Below are 19,985 nucleotides of genomic sequence, written 5' to 3'. Positions count from 1 at the left end.
GCCCCTATTCAAGAAGGGAGAGAGACAGAAAGCAGGAAACTATAGACCAGTTATAAGAACATAAGAAATAGGAACAGGAGTAGGCCATACGGCCCCTCGAGCCTTCTCCGCCATTTAATAAGATCATGACTGATCTGATCATGGACTCAGCACCACTTTCCCGCCCGATCCCCATAACCACTTATCCCCTTATCATTTAAGAAACTGTCTATTTCTGTCTTAAATTTAATCAATGTCCCAGCTTCCACAGCTCTCTGAGGCAGCGAATTCCACAGATTTACAACCCTCAGAGAAGAAATTTCTCATCTCTGTTTTAAATGGGCGGCCCCTTATTCTAAGATCGTGCCCTCTAGTTCTAGTCTCCCCCATCAATATTCTCTCTGCATCCACCTTGTCAAGCCCTCTCATAATCTTAGACGTTTTGATAAGATCACCTCTCATTCTTCTGAATTCCAATGAGTAGAGGCCCAACCTTTCCTCATAAGTCAACCCCCTCATCCCCGGAATCAACCTCGTGAATCTTCTCTGAACTGTCTCCAAAGCAAGTATATCCTTTCATAAATATGGAAAACAAAACTGCATGCAGTATTTCAGGTGTGGCCTCACCAATACCTTATATAGCTGTAGCAAGACTTCCCTGCTTTTATACTCCATCCGCTTTCCAATAAAGGCCAACATACCATTGGCCTTCCTGATCACATGCTGTACCTGCATACTATCCTTTTGTGTTTCATGCACAAGTAACCCCAGGTCACGTTGTACTGCGGCACTTTGCAATCTTTCTCCATTTAAATAATAACTTGCTCTTGGATTTTTTTTCTGCCAAAGTGCATGACCTCACACTTTCCAACATTATACTCCATCTGCCAAATTTTTGCCCACTCACTTAGCTGTCCAGGTCCTTTTGCAATTTGTTGTGTCCTCCTCACACATTGCTTTTCCTTCCAACTTTGTATCATCAGCAAACTTGGCTACGTTACACTCAGTCCCTTCTTCCAAGTCGTTAATATGGATTGTAAATAGTTGGGGTCCCAGCACTGATCCCTGCGGCACCCCACTAGTTACTGGTTGCCAACCAGAGAATGAGCCATTTATCCCAACTCTCTGTTTTCTGTTAGTTAGCCAATCCTCTATCCATGCTAATATATTACCCCCAACCCCGTGAACATTTATTTGGTGCAGCAACCTTTTATGTGGCACCTTGTTAAATGCCTTCTGGAAGTCCAAATACACCACATCCATTGGTTCCCCATTATCCACCCTGTTTGTTACATCATTGAAGAACTCCAGCAAATTTGTCAAACATGATTTCCCCTTCATAAATCTATGCTGACTCTGCCTGACCGAATTTTGCTTTTCCAAATGTCCTGCTACTGCTTCTTTAATAATGTTAGCCTAACATCTGCCATTGAGAAAATGGAAGAGTCCATTATTAAGGAAGTAATAGCAGGACATTTAGAAAATCATAATAAAACTTGGTTCTATGAAAGGGAAATCATGTTTGACAAATTTGCTATAGTTCTTTGATGATGTAACAGGCAGGGTGGATAAAGGGGAACCAGTAGATGCAGTGTATTTGGATTTCCAGAAGGCATTCGATAAGGTTACTGTACAAGACAAGAGCTCACGTGGTTGGGGGTAATATATTAGCATGGATAAAGGATTGGCTAACTAACAGAAAACAGAGAGTCGGGATAATTGGGTCATTTTCCAGTTGGCAAGCTGTAACTAGTGGGGTGCCACAGGGATCCGTACTGGGGCCTCAACTATTTACAATCTGTATTAATGACTTGGATGAAGGGACCGAGTGCACTGTAGCCAAATTTGATAATGAAACAAAGATAGGTGGGAAAGCAAGCTGTGAGGAGGACACATAGAAGCTGCAAAGGGATATAGATAGGTTAAGTGAGTGGGCAAAAATTTGACAGATGGATATAATATGGGAAAATGTGAGGTTATCCACTTTAGTAGGAAGACTAAAAAAGCAAATTGTTAATTAAATGGAAAGAGACTACAAAATGCTATGGTGCAGAGGGATTTAGGGGTACTTGTACATGAATCAAAAAACATCAGCATGCAGGTACAGCAAGTTAAGAAGGCAAATTGAATTTGGCCTTTATTGCAAGGGGGATGGAGTAGAAAAGTAGGGAAGCCCTGCTACGACTGTACAGGGTATTGGTGACACCACATGTGGAGTAATGCATACAGTTTTGGTCTCCTTATTTAAGGAGGGATATATTTGCATTGGAGGCTGTTCAGAGAAGGTTCACTAGGTTGATTCCGGAGATGAATGGTTTGACTTATGAAAAGGTTGAGTCGGTTGGGACTATACTCATTGGAGGTTAGAATAATGACAGGTAATCTTATTGAGACATATCAGATTCTGAGGAGGCTTGACAGGGTAGATACAAAGAGTATGTTTCCCCTCGTGCGGGAATCTAGAACTAGGGGGCAGTTTCAGAATAAAGGGTGGCCCATTTAAAATGGAGATGAGGAGGAATTTCTTCTTTCGGAGGGTCGTGAATCTTTGAATTCTCTACCCCAAAGAGCTGTGGAGGCAGGGTCATTGAATATATTTAAGGTGGAGGTAGACAGATTTTTGAACTATAGGGGAGTCAAGGGTTATGGGGAGCGGGCAGGAAAGTAGAGCTGAGGCCAAGGTCAGATCAGCCATGATCTTATTGAATGGCAGAGCATGCTTGGGGGGGGGGGGAGGGGTAATCATCTACACCTGCTCCTATTTCGTATGTTCTTATGTAAATAGAAACATAGAAAATAGGTGCAGGAGTAGGCCATTTGGCCCTTCGAGCCTGCACCACCATTCAATATGATCATGGCTGATCATGCAACTTCAGTACCCCTTTCCTGCTTTCTCTCCATACCCCTAGATCCCTTTAGCCGTAAGGGCCACATCTAACTCCCTGTTGAATATATCTAACGAACTGACTTCAACAACTCTCTGCAGTAGAGAATTCCACAGGTTAACCACACTCTGAGTGAAGAAGTTTCTCCTCATCTCAGTCCTAAATGGCTTACCCCTTATCCTTAGACTGTGACCCCTGGTTCTGGACTTCCACAACATCGGGAACATTCTTCCCGCATCTAACCTGTCCAATCCCGTCAGAATTTTATATGTTTCTATGAGATCCCCTCTCATTCTTCTAAATTCCAGTGAATATAAGCCTAGTCAATCCAGTCTTTCTTCAAATGTCAGTCCTGAATCCCGGGAATCAGTCTGGTGAACCTTCACTGCACTCCCTCAATAGCAAGAATGTCCTTTCTCACATTACGAGACCAAAACTATACACAATATTCAAGGTGTGGCCTCACCAAGGCCCTGTACAACTGCAGTAAGACCTCCCTGCTCCTATACTCAAATCCTGTCGCTATGAAGGCCAACATGCCATTTGCCTTTTTCACCGCCTGCCAATTTTCAATGACTGATGTACCATGACACCCAGGTCTCGTTACACCTCCCCTTTTCCTAATCTGTCACCATTCAAATAATATTCTGCCTTCCTGTATTTGCCACCAAAGTGGATAACCTCACATTTATCTACATTATACTGCATCTGCCATGCATTTGCCCACTCATCTAACCCGTCCAAGTCACCCTGCAGCCTCTTAGCATCCTCCTCACAGCTCACACTGCCACCCAGCTTAGTGTCATCTGCAAACTTGGAGATATTACATTCAATTCCTTTGTCTAAATCATTAATGTATATTGTAAATAGCTGGAGTCCCAGCACTGAACCTTGCGGTACCCCACTAGTCACTGCCTGCCATTCTGAAAAGGACCCGTTTATTCCTACCCTTTGCTTCCCATCTGCCAACCAGTTCTCTATCCACGTCAATACATTACCCCCAATACCATGTGCTTTAATTTTGCATACTAATCTCTTGTGTGGGACCTTGTCAAAAGCCTTTTGAAAGTCCAAATACACTACATCCACTGGTTCTCCCTTGTCCACTCTACCTGGTAGAAGATGCTTCTATTTTAATTCATCTTCCCCTTTCATCTGGAAACCCTTCTTTTTGAGCCCCTCACCAAGTTGGAAAACACTTCACTTGGGTCAGCAAGTCCCCATCAGCGAGCAGTTCAACTGGAAATCCTGCATGTCTGCAACAATGCCAGTGTAGGATGCCAACTCAGAGCAAACCTAGCCAGAAAACTCAGTCCACTCCCAGCCCAACACACAGGTTTACGTAACTTTCTTCATACAAACATCTCCTGAGTCTGCATCCAGGAGATTGGAACAACTATTTCCAGAGGTATGTGAAGAAACTAAGTGCTTCTATCAGGAGGAAAAGGCAATAAAATAAAACACAAGCATCCAAGAGGTACAGGATCATTTAAAAAAACCTTAAGAGCAGTCACACAACATCAGGATAAAGTAAACTCCAAGCAAATCAAGAGCCATGGATCTCCAACCACCGAACTCAAGGAAAAGGAAAGTGAGCAAACTCAAGGGAAAAGCACCCCACCTGGAATGCCTTGCATAAAATATTTCTCTCAAAGCTCCAACAGAACAGTCAGCATTGCAAAGCTGGTTCAACTAAGGTGGAATAATCCAAATCTTTCACTTGGAAGAAGCACTGAGGGTAGCAAGGGCACAGAATGTATTCTGGGTGGGGGGCTTCAATGCCCATCACCAAGAATGGCTCGGTAGCACCACTACTGACTGAGTTGGCTGAGTTCTGAAGGACATAGTTGCCAGACTGGGCCTGCAGCAGATGGTGAGAGAACCAACATGAGGGAAAATCCTCTTTGGCCTCGTCTTCACCAATCTACCTGTCGCAGATGTAAGAATAAAAGTGTCTCAATGATAAAATTGATTCTGTATATATATATAAAAAACAAATTTTTAAAGTGTAGAATATATGGAAAGGCTGCAGTGTTAAAAGAAACAAAATGGATGATGTCCCCAAGTTCATGTCAGCATGGCTTTGAAACTCACCAAACTAGAAAAGGTGTGTATTGGAAAGCCATTAACCTAATCAAGGAATGGCACCGGCCCTCCAGACAGACACATGTATGAGGAGAAGCCAATCAGGATCAGCCCTGGAAATAATACACAATCCTGAGGCTTTCTGAGAAACAATGGACGTTAGGAGTATAATAATCCAAGCAAAGATTACTGGGTCTCTCTTCTCCTTAGCACACGGCAAAAGCAGGAACCTCCCTCCACAGCAGAAGCAAGGACGAACGCCATGTGCTTGTGCTTTGCCAGAGGGAAGTAAAGTATACCATTTTATAAATCATTATTGTAACATCATTGTATCTATTGTAACTAAGTAGATCCATAGAATAGCTGACGACTGCTGATAGATGTGCATGTGCGTGTGTTGAATAAACTATTCAAAATTGTTTTAAAACAATCGTTCTTGCTGTCAAATTAATGGCAGAGATTTAGAAATCTTACGCAGATGTCCATGATAGTATTGGTAGCAGTGATCACCGCACAGTCATTGAGGAGAAGTTCGCCTTCACACTAAGGACACCATACTAAATGGGATACATTCAGAATAGATCTAGCAGCTCAAAACTGGGCATTCATGAGGCACTGTGGGCCAACAGCAGAATTGTACTGTAACTTCATGGCTTGGCATATCCCTCATTCTACCATTAACATAAAGCCAGGCAACCCACCATGGCTCAATGAGGCATATAGAAGAGCATGTCAGGAGCAGCATTAGGCATACCTAAAAATGAGGTGCCAACCTGGGGAAGCTGTAACACAGGACTACATGCATGATAAACAACGGAGACAGAGCTAAGCAATCATACAACCAAGATATCAGATCAAAGCTCTGCAGTCCTGCCACATCCTGTCGTGAATGATGGTAGACCATTAAACAACTAACGGGAGGAGGAGGCTCCATGAACATCCCCATCCTCAATGATGATGGAGCCCAGCACACAAGTGCAAAAGACAACGCTGAAGTGTTTGCAACCATCTTCAGCCAGAAGTGCACAGTGGATGATCCATATTGGCCTTCCTCCTGATGTCCGCACCAGAGGTCAATCTTCAGCCAATTCAATTCACTCCACGTGATATCAAGAAATGGCTGAGTGCACTGGATACAGCAAAGGCTATGGCTCCAACAATATTCCAGCCACCGTGCTGAAGACTTGTGCTCCAGAACTAGTCGCACCTCTAGTCAAGCTGTTCCTGTATGTAATATATGCACTTGTAAGTATGCTCACAGGTTTGCAGAGCTGTTGCATGGTGAGTGGCTTAGCCAGTCACACGATGTTCACAAGACTCAATAAAACACCAGTCAGTTGAATCCAGTCATCCACTGATGAGATATGCAGTTGTGAGCCTGGATGAATGAACTGGTAATGTGCAATGTGATGGTTTATTAACGAAGGTTTAACAATCTAGTTCATAATAGCAATGTGTTGCTATGAATTCTTAAGCAAAGAACCCATGAAGCAAATAAATAACTTAAACTCTTGTGTTTAGATTTCATACATTACAAGTGTTTCTAGTTTAAGCATACATTATTTATAAGTGGCTATACTGAGCTACTTATACAGCCCCACGAACATTTTTAAATGTCAAAAGCTGCTTGTGAGGCTCAGTCTCAACAGAAGTATTTACTGGGGCTGCAGAACTCCTTACTTTTGACCTGAATCAAGTATGTGACGAGAATGCTTCAAACATGTCAAGTTATGACCTGATCTCACGAACAGATAGTCAGAACATTTGCGACATGAAAAAAAGGTACAGAAAATGTATACCACAAAACAAAAGACAATCTAGATGTTGAAACATATTACACGTGGTTGAAAGGGTATGCTCGGACACTGTCAAAGTGCCATAATGCACTACCTTGAAATAAGATAAAACATTCTCTCAGTAGAAAGTATACTCACATCTGTGGTCCCTTTTCATCAATCCCTCCAAACAGCAATGCCACCCCAAATGGTCGGCTCTGAAAAAAAAAATTTTAAATCAGCGATTCAAGCCATGACTTTCCTTCTAAGCATATAAATAACAAATGATAATATATTAAAAAGGTTATTCTTCGACCCTTCTCCAGTCAAGTAAACAGCAAAGCAGAGATTTTTTGTGATTAAGTAAAAATATCTTGGGTCAAAGCAGACAAGTCATGCTGAGGGACAGCGCTCACCGCTGACCTTAAAAAAAAAAGCTGCCCACAAAGTTTTAGCGGGCTCTGGAGCATGGATTTCCTCTTTTCTGATGGGACTTTGAATGTGGCATCTAGCAATAACGCAGGCTGATTGAAGCACTGACTGGCTAATGTTTCAAATATGTCAAGTTATGACCTGATCTCACTAACAGATAGAACATTTGCTACATGAAAAAAAGCAAAAAAGGTACAGAAAATGTATACCACAAAACAAAAGACAATCTAGATGTTCAAACAAGTCAGGCTGAAGAATTCTCACAGACAACAAAGCAGGAAGTCGAAAGCACAGATTATAATTCACATTTTAATAATTTTACAGAAACCGGAATAAAGATTGGGACATAAATCTGGATTAAGGTAGAAGCTGAAATATCAAAATTAAAAATAAAAACGTTATTTTAAAAATCAGGGCATTTTAAAATGTTCTTCTGAGGGAATGAGACTCCATACTTATAAAAATTAGTTTTTCAGGGCCAGAGAGGTTATTCAGCAGTAATTAAGACTTAGTACACTGTTAAAAACTCAGTTACACCTCATTCAACAAGGGTTAACTTTTTCAATGGATTTTTACAGTGAGAATAGTGCCTAAAGTTCAAGTTCAGGTTAATTCACTGATTCTGTATTGATTGCATCTGTGAAGACTGCAATACCTCACTCTGTGGAGGAGCAGGGTATCACTGACAGCAACTTCCAGATTTCTGAGTTTAACTGTGTCTGTGCGGACACAAGAAGTTGTTATCAGTTTTACACAGTAATGACAGCAAGCACTGAGTTTCGCCGTCAAAACAAGTTCAAATTCTGGGCCATTGTATCTATATATTTAACTTAGATTTTACCATTGCACCAGGGTCTGCATCTTCTTCGCCAAACTGCAAGGCCAGGTTAGAGACTGCTTGGGTCACACTCTCCACAGTCATATTTTCATTATAGGTAAACCAATGATTCTAAAGAACAGGAAAACAGTTGCAATTTTTGCCAAGTTAAATAACTTCAAATTAATATAATTCCTTTACACAAGGAGACTGTCAGAAGTTACACTTCTTAGGATTTTTTGCAATCTTTGGGGAAGAAATTTTTTTTTTTTTAAATGCTTAAATAATACAACAGATTGTGGTATGCATTCAAGTACATTGAAAATACAGGTCACAAATTTACCAGGAAGACTAAGCTGTAGGTTGTGAATACACAAGTGTTTTTTGTTAAAAACCTTCCTCTTTCATACTTTTGCTTTGCTCAGAGGATAATCCGCACAATCCAGTGAGGCTACAACGTGTTAAATAACAGTAAATATAAAATATGTATAAAAAAAAGTGTTCTAGTTTTCTGATTAAAAACATACTGCAGTAGGAAGTAATTTTAAAGTAGCATCTGATGACATACTGTTAGTTTTAGAACAGACTTATTTATTTAACCCATTGAGTTTTACAGATATTCTAAAGTATAAATCAATCATCTGAATAACTAGCTATTCACAGACCCCTAGAGACTAATATCACATTTTTGCTCGTTAAAGTGAGAAACAATATAAACCATTAAGCTGGTAGTAAAAAGTGCACAGCACTCATTTAAGGCCACATTAAAAAATAGTGTCATTTAACATTTAGAAAATAGCAGAGACTTCACAGTGGTTCACTTCTAAAAATATATCTTTTCTAAATGCTGGTCATAAATTACCTGTGTTTCAACTCTTGCTTTGTCAATTAAAGTTTTGGCATCAGCTATTAATCCACTCATTGCACAACCTAGCAACAAAATAATTAACATTTAAGACAAGACATTCCAAAAAATGTACTGAATGGATTTTGAAATATTTTATTCAATAGGAATATATTGTATAGTAAATGTATATTTCTATATTTAATGCATACCAATTTTTATTTACATAGTGATTCAAAATTATAAATTGTCTATTCTCATTAGAACCCAAAACATTTTGCACATTATAACAAAGTATGCATTATAACGCACAAAATGGAACCTGTAATCAAGAGCCAACCTCGAAGACATCAAAAACAATATAATAACTGAGGTCTTTGAAGTATAGATGAAAAGCATAGTTATCTGATTCATTATAATTCTTTCAAAACTAAATAATTTTTGCATTTATGGGGAGCAAGTTTCTCCGCTCCCCCCCACCCCCGTTTCCTTTGCAACTAATCTGACACCTCTGCAGTCAAGAGCAGATACACAGCCCACTTCTAGGCCTCTACCAAAGCTAATCAACAGAAACCACCCAGACACAACTCAGAATTTTACAGCACGAAGTTGTTCAGCCCATCATACTGTGCAAGCTCTCTGAAATAGCTATTTCCTTTGCCCTTTTCCCATATCCTTCTAACTTTTTCAAATCTTTATCAAACATTCCACTTTGCTTTTAAAAGCAATTCTGAATTCTGCCTCCACTGCTGTTTCTAATAAGATATTCCATGTTCCAATGACCCTTTGCATAAAAAATTCCATCTAATCTCACCCTTTGTTCTATTGTTGATGCACTCTAGCCATCACTTCATCATTTAACTTATCAAAATCCTTCACAATTAAAAAAAATTCTATTAGATTAACCTTCTTTGTTCTGAAAGAGAGCCCCAATTTTTCAAGTCTGATCAGAACTAAAACCTCCCATCCGGTATAATCTTAATGAATGTCTTCTGCTCCCTCTTCAAGGCCTTGCTATCCTTCCTAAATGCTGGGTGCTCAAAACTGGTAATATTCTAACTATGGCCTAACAAATGATTTGAGCAACTTTAGCATTGCCCTTTTGCTTTTGTATATTTTGGCCCAACTTAAATCTCCATCAACTTGTGCTACCAACTTTTAAATATTTGTACACATGAACACCAAAGTCTCCCTGCTGCTTTACTGCTTCCAAAGTTTTACTATTTAGTACACGTTTTCTTTCCACCCCACCCCCGCCCCAAGAGAGATGCCACAACCCCAGCTTGACCATTCTTTACTCAACACAACTCAGACTGGGACGCAAATCTACATCCTTCCCTAGTCGTACTCCACATTTGTATCTTATCACTTAGTGATGTCACCCCTATGAACCATAACTTTTTTTTGGAACGGTGTTACCAAAGGGAACTAAAGCATTGTAAAATTTATAGTTAAAAGTTTTAAGCCACATTTTGTGTCCATTTGGATTTTATTGGGTCTTGCAATTAAATTTAGGCAGCCAGAATAAATCATTGCCTGGAAAACAGGACTTTAAAAGTGTATGCTTTGATATTCCTGGGAAATAAGTGAAAATACTACAAGACATTCAACTTTCTCTATTTATCAGTTTTTATAACATGGAGGAGGAGGAGGGGGGGGGGCGGGGGGGGGTAAAGAAATATAGAAACTGAGTTAATCAAATACTCGGCAGGGACCAGAAAAAAAGATACAGGATATACTTCAGTGTCAATAACACTTGGACACAGACTCAAGTGTGTTGTGCACCTCATTTTACTCAGTCTTGAGTAACAGTAATATGTCCTGCAATCTCTTTCTACTTTGTCAATCTTCGCCCCCCCCATATATTTATGGTTTTAAATTTGCTTTTCCACTCATTATTTTGGAAGTATTGAAGAATAAGGTCATCAATAAACAACGTTCTGTGAATTCTTTTCAAGTATACGAACCTATGTGGGCATCAATTTCGACTATTTTCTCAATGCTGCTAGGTTCCATTAGAGGTGAAGTGATTCTCTTCTCAACCGCGAGAACAACACCTTCAGTAGTTTGGATTCCGATTGCTGTGGAACCCAACTGTGGGAACAGAAAGAGCACTGGTTTAATTCTTCCTTGTCGTCAAGTGACATTTTTTGACTTTTTTTTTTTAAACTTTGCTTTAAAAAAAGTGTACCATTTAAAAATCTCCCAAAATAAACTTCAAACCCATCTGACTATTTAACTCGAACATAAAATGCTGGAAACACGCACCAGTCAAACTGATGTGTTTAAAAAAAAAAAAAGATTTTTGGGTACAATAATTCTGATGCAAGGACTCCACCCAGAGTAATGTAATGTTTCTGATACTGGTGGATATGCTGTGTATTTTTACCATTTACTGTTTTCATTCCAGATTTCCAACATTAACAGTTCCCCGTTTTATATCTGAACATCTAGCGGGTTGCACTCAAGTGTGAACATTATTTTTAGATCAAGGAAGGAGAAAAAAATGAATTCTGCAGGAACACCCAATGGTATTTTATAACCTTTTAGCACCATCATTTAAAAAGACAAACCGATTAAAGATCAAAACATACGTTAAAGGGCAACAAAAAAAAGAATGTGATACAAACTGCATGTTTATCACTCGATCCATGTGTAAACAAATTTAGACGTCAGTGCATCAACTTTATGCTACTTAAGTCATCAATTCAGTTGTAAATGTACTGTAACCACCCATCAAGACAGCCTGCATCACCACAATAACACCCCTGGAGACACCATCACCGTGTAAATTACATTATCTAGAGCTATATTTCTGCTCTTTGATTTAAAAATGCATTTATTTAGCACAATAATAATAAAAAAATCAGACACAAATATTCCACAAGCCAATACATTTTAATCTTATGTAGCATTCTTAATTCATAGCCACCCTCATCCAAGTCAGGTCATAGGCTCCATAATTTGGGACATAAGGGGCAAGTTTCGGCCCTCTTTTAGAACGGCGCCCCTCCAAGAGGCATGCCTGTTTGCTGGAACAAAAAGTGCACCTAAAGCCTACCTCGGTATTCTGCGATCCTTCTCGAGCCCATTCCAGGTCAGTGCGGCGTACCAGCAGCTGTGAGGGAGTGTGGCGCCGAAGATCTGCTGGCGGGGGGGGGGGGGGGGAGGGGGAGGGGGGGGCGAGGCTACCTCACAGCAGCACATTTAGTGCTGGCAGCCCTGTGCATGCACAGTGGGAGATAAACATTGGCACTCGGCCATTTTTAAAGGTAAATGAGGCCCAAGTCTTTGCAGCTTGAAGCCTGCTGCTGCCGGATTCTACTGCCGTCGCTGTGGCCTGATGCCGCCCCTATCCCCTGGCCCAACGGCCTAACTCAAACAGCTCGGTGCCTGCTGCTGCTTCAGATAGGTAGGAAAATTAAATGTATTTTTTATTTGCTTTATCATTTATTATTCATGATGGCTCTTTATTTGTAGAAGTGAGGTGTTAAATGCTTGTAAAATTCCCTAATTTCCCCCCCCCCCCACCGCCCATCTCTCGTTCCCTGTGCCTAATTTCTAAAGTGTAGGCAAGGTTTTTCTGAGCGTATGTGCAAATGTGCAAAGTTAAAGCACATGGGATTGGGGGTAGTGTGCTGACGTGGATTGAGAACTGGTTGTCAGACAGGAAGCAAAGAGTAGGAGTAAATGGGTATTTTTCAGAATGGCAGGCAGTGACTAGTGGGGTACCGCAAGGTTCGGTGCTGGGGCCCCAGCTGTTTACATTGTACATTAATGATTTAGACGAGGGGATTAAATGTAGTATCTCCAAATTTGCGGATGACACTAAGTTGGGTGGCAGTGTGAGCTGCGAGGAGGATGCTATGAGGCTGCAGAGTGACTTGGATAGGTTAGGTGAGTGGGCAAATGCATGGCAGATGAAGTATAATGTGGATAAATGTGAAGTTATCCACTTTGGTGGTAAAAACAGAGAGACAGACTATTATCTGAATGGTGACAGATTAGGAAAAGGGGAGGTGCAACGAGACCTGGGTGTCATGGTACATCAGTCATTGAAGGTTGGCATGCAGGTGCAGCAGGCGGTTAAGAAAGCAAATGGCATGTTGGCCTTCATAGCGAGGGGATTTGAGTACAGGGGCAGGGAGGTGTTGCTACAGTTGTACAGGGGCTTGGTGAGGCCACACCTGGAGTATTGTGTACAGTTTTGGTCTCCTAACTTGAGGAAGGACATTCTTGCTATTGAGGGAGTGCAGCGAAGGTTCACCTGACTGATTCCCAGGATGGCGGGACTGACATATCAAGAAAGACTGGATCAACTGGGCTTGTATTCACGAGTTCAAAAGAATGAGAGGGGACCTCAGAAACATTTAAAATTCTGACGGGTTTCGACAGGTTAGATGCAGGAAGAATGTTCTCAATGTTGGGGAAGTCCAGAACCAGGGGTCACAGTCTAAGGATAAGGGGTAAGCCATTTAAGACCGAGATGAGGAGAAACTTCTTCACCCAGAGAGTGGTGAACCTGTGGAATTCTCTACCATAGAAAGTTGTTGAGGCCAATTCACTAAATATATTCAAAAAAGGAGTTCGATGAAGTCCTTACTACTAGGGGGATCAAGGGGTATGGCGAGAAAGCAGGAATGGGGTACTGAAATTGCATGTTCAGCCATGAACTCATTGAATGGCGGTGCAGGCTAGAAGGGCCGAATGGCCTACTCCTGCACCTATTTTCTATGTTTCTATGTACAAAAATCTACACTTACTCCATTCTAAGTTAGTTTGGAGTAAGTTTTCGCTGCCTAAACTTGCAAAACAAGCGTAAGTGGCTGGACACGCCCCTTTTGAAAAAAACTGTTCTAAAAATGAAACTATTCTCACTCACTAGAACTGGAGCAAACTAAATGCCGAGAATTGCAATTTCTAAGATGCTCCATTCTAAACTAGTTGCTCCAAAAAAAATAGGAGCAACTCAGGCTGAAACTTGAGCCCATAATCTAGGCTGACATTTCAGTGCTGTACTGAGGGAGTGTTGCATCGTTGACAGTGCCACCTTTCGAATGAGGCGTTAAACCAAGGATGCATCCACTTGTTTCTTAAACAATTCCAGAGTTTTCACCTGAACTACTCTATTACTTCGCCGTGCCGTCAATGCAATGCAGCAATCTGAAAAGTCAATGGAATGTTGGCCTACAGACCAAATACAGGAGATTATCAATCAGAGTGAGCGGTGGTTAAACTGTATAGTGCTCTGGTCAGATCACAACTCGAGTACTGCATCCAGTTCTGGTTGACAGGAAACAAGGGAGACACTCAAGTGTAAGCAATGCAGAGGAGAGCTGCAAGGCGGATCCCTAGTGCCAAAACTTCACTCCAGTGAAGTACTGAGGGAGTGCTGCACTAGCAGAGATGTCGTCTTTCAGATGAGACATTAAACCGAAGGCCCATCTGCCCTCAGTGCAGTGGGATCTTTTATGTCCACCTATTTTGAAGAGGAGCAGGGGACTTATCCCCGGTGTCCTGGACAATTTTTATCCCTCAATCAACAAAAACAACCCAGATTATCTCGTCATTACTGTGCGCAAATTAGCTGACGCATATCCTACATCACAACAGTGGCTACACTTCAAAAGTACTTCATTGGTTGTAAAGCGCTTCGAGATGTCCGGTGGTCGTGAAAGGCGCTATATAAATGTAAGTCTTTCTTTTTAAGGTTTGAATTATGCGGAAAGCTTAGAGAAATTTAGGCTTTTAAGCCTAGATGAAGATATGGAAAGGTGAATATTACTTAAAATTAAACTACAAAGGTCACTGATTCTAACTCGTAAAAAGTAAACATAGGACTGACGATTAACGTACAGAATAGACTTTCAAATGGAGCAGCTGAGGTGAAAACTCTGGAAACATTTGAGAAAAAAAATTAGATATTGCAATAGTCAGTTCCTTATCCATTTCCAGGATTTCATGTGAATCCCCACAGTTAGGAGGGGAGGTATGCACAAGAAGCCAGAGTTATAGGAATGCAGAGTTCACAAAGGGTTATAGGAGGTTACAGAGACAGGAAGAGGCAAGGCCATGAAGGGATTGAAACACAAATTTGAGAGTTTGGAAGATCAGGACACAATGTCGGCCAGCAAGCACAGGGGTGATGGGTGAGCGGCACTTAGTGCAGATTAAGATACGGACAGAGTTTTGGAAGAGCTAAAAGTTTATGGAGGGTGGAGGACAGGAGTTTGGCCAGGAGAGCATCAAATTGGTCGAATCCAGGAGGTGACAAAGGGACAGATGAGGGTTTTGACAGCAGTTTGGCTGAGGCCAGGTCAGAGACGGGCAATATTAGGAGGTAGAAGGAGGTGGTTTTTGAGATAAGCATTACATTATTCACTCAAATTATTCAGAAGAGAACTTGCATTTATGCACCTTCAGGATAACCTCAGGATATCCCAAAGTGCTTTACAGCCAATAAAGTACAAAGTGTTAATGTAGGAAATGTGACAGCCAATTTATACTCAGCAAGATCCAAGGAACAGCAGTGGGATAATGACGAGATAATCTGCTTTAGTTTGTTGCGAGATATATTTTGACGAGGGCACCGGGGCGAATGCCCTTGCTCTTTTACGTCGTGAGAAGCCAGATTGGGGCCTCGCCTCATCCAAGAGACAACATCTCCAACAGTGCAGCACTCCTTCAGTGGAGTGTCAGCCTCGATTTTGTGCTCAAGTCTCTGGAGTGGGACATGAAACCACTGTCTTATGTCTCAGAGGCAAAAGTGCTACCAACTGAGCCACAGAAGCCTGCGGATGCCCAGCAGAAACTGGAGGAAGCTGCTCAACACCATCCATTATTAAATGTGGTTATCGGGCTACTCGCGCATGGACAGGCCTTAATTATTTCAGGGAATGTTCCATTTCAGTAGCGACTATTTAGTTTCCTGGAAGACTCTACATCAGGCAACTTCTCGAACACAGCACACTCACTGAAGGCACAGCTCAGTTGGTAGTCTCTGGGTCAGAAGGCCGGAGGCGTGAGCCCCACATTGGAAGTAAGAGCTGATGATCCAACTCTGCATCGCCAATGGTGCCACCTCTGACAAGCTGACATAAATTCGGACTTTTAAAGTTGATAAACTCAAGATGTTGACAGAATTTAAAACTTCAATGGTTCTTTTAAAAAGTCCCAGCTGGTTCTCAGCATACATGTGACCAGGACCTTAAAAACATGGCTGACTTCAAAGTAGTTAAGAAAAGTTGACAATTGTATAACTCAGTAGATGAAATAAAATGGCAAAGGGCCCTCAGCTCCTAGGCCTGCCCAGTGCTCTTACAAACTATTTTAAGGATCTACAGCAACCAGAAATTGTGGGAAACCAAGGATCTAATGAGAGTGAGGAGTTTAAAAGTAATGCGTAAAGCAAACGTACTGGATAAATTAATGGGACTAAAAGCCAAAAAATCCATAGGACCCAATGGCCTACACCCTGGGGGGGTTTAAAAAGAGGTGGCTGTAGTGATAGTGGATGCATTGGTTTTAATCTTCCAGAATTCCCTAGATTCTAGATCGATCCCCATGGATTCAAAGGTAGCAAACATAACCCTCGCTATTCAAGGGAGGGAGAGAGAAAAAAAACAGGGTACTATGGGCCAGTTAGCCCAATATCAGTCGTAAGGAAAATGCTATAATCTATTATTAAGGATGTGGTAACTTGGAAAATCACTGATTGGGCAGAGTCAATACTGCTTTATGAAAGGGAAATTGTGTTTGGCAAATCTATTCGTTTTTTTTTAAGGGTGCAACTAGTAGGGTAGATAAGTGGGGATGGGGGGGTGGGAACACCAGTGGATGTAGTATATCGGGAATTTCAGAAGGCATTCTACAAGGTGCCACACAAGAGGTTGCTACACAAGATTAAGGCTCACAGAATTGGGGGTAATACATTAACATGGATTGAAGATTGGTCAACAGACATAAGAGAGTAGGAATAAACAGGTCATTTTCAGGATGGCAGAGTGTAACTAGTGGAGTGCTGCAAGGATCAGTGCTTGGGCCTCAGGTATTTACAATCTATATCAATGACTTAGATGAGTTCACCAAGTGTGATGGGTGTCTTGGTATATCAGTCATTGAAAGTAGGCATGCAGGTACAGCAGGCAGTAAAGAAAGCAAATGGCATGTTGGCCTTCATAGCGAGAGGATTTGAGTATAGGAGCAGGGAGGTCTTACTGCAGTTGTACAGGGCCTTGGTGAGGCCACACCTTGAGTATTGTGTGCAGTTTTGGTCTCCTAATCTGAGGAAGGACATTCTTGCTATTGAGGGAGTGCAGCAAAGGTTCACCGGACTGATTCCAGGGATGGCTGGACTGTCATGAGGAGAGACTGGATCAACTGGGCCTTTATTCACTGGAGTTTAGAAGGATTAGGGAGGATCTCATAGAAACGTATAAGATTCTGATGGGACTGGACTGGACTGGAAGAATGTTCCCGATGTTGAGGAAGAGTCCAGAACCAGGGGACATCACAGGTACCCCAACCTCTGTCGTCGAGCTACAGTACGCGGACAACATCTGCATCTGCGTACATACAGAGGCTGAACTCCAGGACATAGGGCTTGACAGGGTAGATGCTGAAAAGCTGTTCCTCTTTGCTGGAAAGTCTAGAACGAGGAATCAGTCTCAAGATAAGGGGTCAACCATTTAAAACTGAGATGAGAAGAAATTTCTTCACTCAGGGTTGTTAATCTTTGAAATTATTATCGATGAGTATATTCAAGATGGATAGATCTTTGGGCACTAATGGAATCAAGTGATCAGACAGGAAAATGGAGTTGAGGTAGAAGCTTAGCAATGATCTTATTGAATGGCGGAGCAGGCTGAAAGGGCCTGATGGCCTACTCCTGCTCCTAATTCTTATGTTCCAAAAAACTGGAATCGCTCAATTTTACCTGTTAACTAATTTCACCTTGATTAAAAGGCATACTTAGAAAAATATTTTACAACTACAAGTATTTTCCAACAGCACAGTCCATCGGAATATCTCTGGAGTTGCATCACACCACCGCAGTATTTTAAAAACATACCTTAATCGCCTCTATAGCATATTCGACTTGGAATAAGCGGCCTTCTGGAGAGAATGTGTTCACACCTCTGAAAGTGAAACCAAAAATTGGTCAATATGTGCATATATAAATGAAATGGTAATACTTTACTCAAAGGTTGGGTTAAGTTAAAATTAAAGCATTAAATTAGTTCCATCCTCAGGTGAACTTATTTTACAATTTCTCAGTAAAATTGTAGCTGTAATCGTAAACGATAGAGAGAGCAGAGAGGCCTTGGTGCAAAATGACAAAGCAAAAGCACAGCGGCTGCACTGACCTGTCGTACTCGGATCGGATAATAAACATCTTGGGTGTTCGTGTCCGTCCGCCCGCAGAGCCTGGGGGTCGTTAACCTGCAGTAAAACAAAGCGCGGCCTTTCGGTGAGTTGATTGACTGAGTTTGATTTGATCTGAATGTAAAGCCCAGGCCCCGCTGCCCACCCGACACCGAGCGCCGCGACTGCGCATGCGCCACTCGACCCCGCGGGCGACCATTGGCCGGTTCCGGGGGCGGGACTGACCCGCGCGTCGCCGGCTCTGATTGGCTGCGACTGCTGTCAATCTGTCTGCTGCGCCCCGAGGGAAGGCCTCACGCCTGCAGTCCGCGCGTTTCAACTGAAACTTTTAAAATCAAAATCTACCTTAAAAAAAAAACAGAAATCCCCAAACCCTCCCCGGCCCGCCGCCGATCTCAGCCGAAGCACAGGACAGTACAATGGCGGGGATTGGATAAAGGAAAGCCCCAAACCTGAAGGGAATGAACGGAGCAGCTGTGTAACACAATCCGGCCACCGGACGGGCAACAGCAACTCAGAACTTTAGTTCCGCCCTTCTGAGTCAAGGTTTCTAATCACAGGCGGTCCCTCGAACGAGGATGACTTGCTTCCACACGGGTTCACATATGTTTCAATGAAGGACCGATATTCCAGTCCTGAACTCCAATTGAAGGCTGGAAGATACCTGTGCGTGGATTGTTTTAACATGTGGTGACCGTTGCACACGGGCTTGACAGAGCTTGGCCTTGGCAAGGGTTAACCAGGACGACTGGAGCCCAGCTCTGCTGCACGGACCTAGTGCGCGCACATATCGCAGTGTGGGCAGGCCCGTGCTGCCCCAGGGCCCTCGCCTCTTCTGGGCCCCATACTCTCATTCGCCGCACCTTCGCCATCCACACCTTTGCCACGATCTCTCGCTGCTCCTCTGCCACAAACATTCGCCGCACCTCATATTCCTCATATTCTGACCAATTGTCCCTCTGCCAACCACATCAGCAACACCCCGCGCTCGCTCACAGGGGCAAAGATTTACGCCCAATAAACAATAAATATTTAAACCCAACCGTCAAGTTCCGAGCACGAACCTCTTTCAACCGAAATCATCGCCGCAAAGTAATCCCCCTTCAACAGATCTATCGACATAGCTTTAAAACCATAGAATCATAGAAATTTACAGCACAGAAAGAGGCCATTTCGGCCCATCGTGTCCGTGCCGGCCGACAAACAGCTATCCAGCCTAATCCCACTTTCCAACCTGTAATGTCTGCAAGCTTGTAATGTTTGTAGCTCCACACTATGGATGTAGATGTATTGTGTACTGCAACTGCAGGGTTAATAATAAACAGAACCAGGCAGATTTCCGGAGGCTTCCGAGAGAGCTGCCTGCCATGTTAGGAGTTGTGTGTGCTGTGCTCTGTGAATATATCACATTTGGTGGTGAGATGGGATTTTTCAGATGATTTAAAGCTTAAATTTTGTTGGTGAAGGATTCAGCCAGCCGACAGAGAGACTTTGGAAGTTTCTGTCTTTGGAAAAAGCTACAAAAATCCGAGGTAAAATACAGCACACGGTGTGAACAGCTAGAGATTAAAATGGCAGGTGTAATCGGACATTTGGGGGAATATAGACACGACCAGGAACGTTTTAAAGCGTATGTGGATCGGCTAGAAATGTATTTCACTGCAAATAACATAATCGAAGTTCCAGACAATGCAGTCCAGAACCGGGCTGTGTTGGAGCGTAAGAAAGCGATCTTCTTATCAGAGGCGGGTCCGGCATTATACGAAACCCTTGCAAATCTGCTT

At 42.3% G+C, this 19,985-nt stretch overlaps 1 protein-coding gene across 1 annotated transcript in view; it reads right to left on the bottom strand.

Moving 5' to 3' along the window:
- The window catches only part of psma5 (proteasome 20S subunit alpha 5), a 26,825-nt gene extending 8,446 nt beyond the window's left edge, over window positions 1–18,379 (bottom strand). The window contains exons 1-6 of the mRNA XM_070859449.1: window positions 18,183–18,379; window positions 17,888–17,954; window positions 10,785–10,911; window positions 8,836–8,903; window positions 7,998–8,105; window positions 6,884–6,942 (exon numbers count right to left, since the gene is read on the bottom strand). Of these exons, the coding sequence (XP_070715550.1) occupies window positions 6,884–6,942; window positions 7,998–8,105; window positions 8,836–8,903; window positions 10,785–10,911; window positions 17,888–17,954; window positions 18,183–18,211 (458 nt within the window). The 5' untranslated portion in view covers window positions 18,212–18,379. The remainder of the gene's footprint in view (window positions 1–6,883; window positions 6,943–7,997; window positions 8,106–8,835; window positions 8,904–10,784; window positions 10,912–17,887; window positions 17,955–18,182) is intronic.
- Between the last annotated feature and the right edge of the window lie 1,606 nt (window positions 18,380–19,985).

The sequence above is a fragment of the Pristiophorus japonicus genome, chromosome 17 (assembly GCF_044704955.1).
Source record: "Pristiophorus japonicus isolate sPriJap1 chromosome 17, sPriJap1.hap1, whole genome shotgun sequence".
NCBI classification, from domain to species: Eukaryota; Metazoa; Chordata; class Chondrichthyes; family Pristiophoridae; genus Pristiophorus; species Pristiophorus japonicus.
Note: the sequence above shows the minus strand (reverse complement) of the source record. Positions and strands in the feature narration are given on the sequence as shown.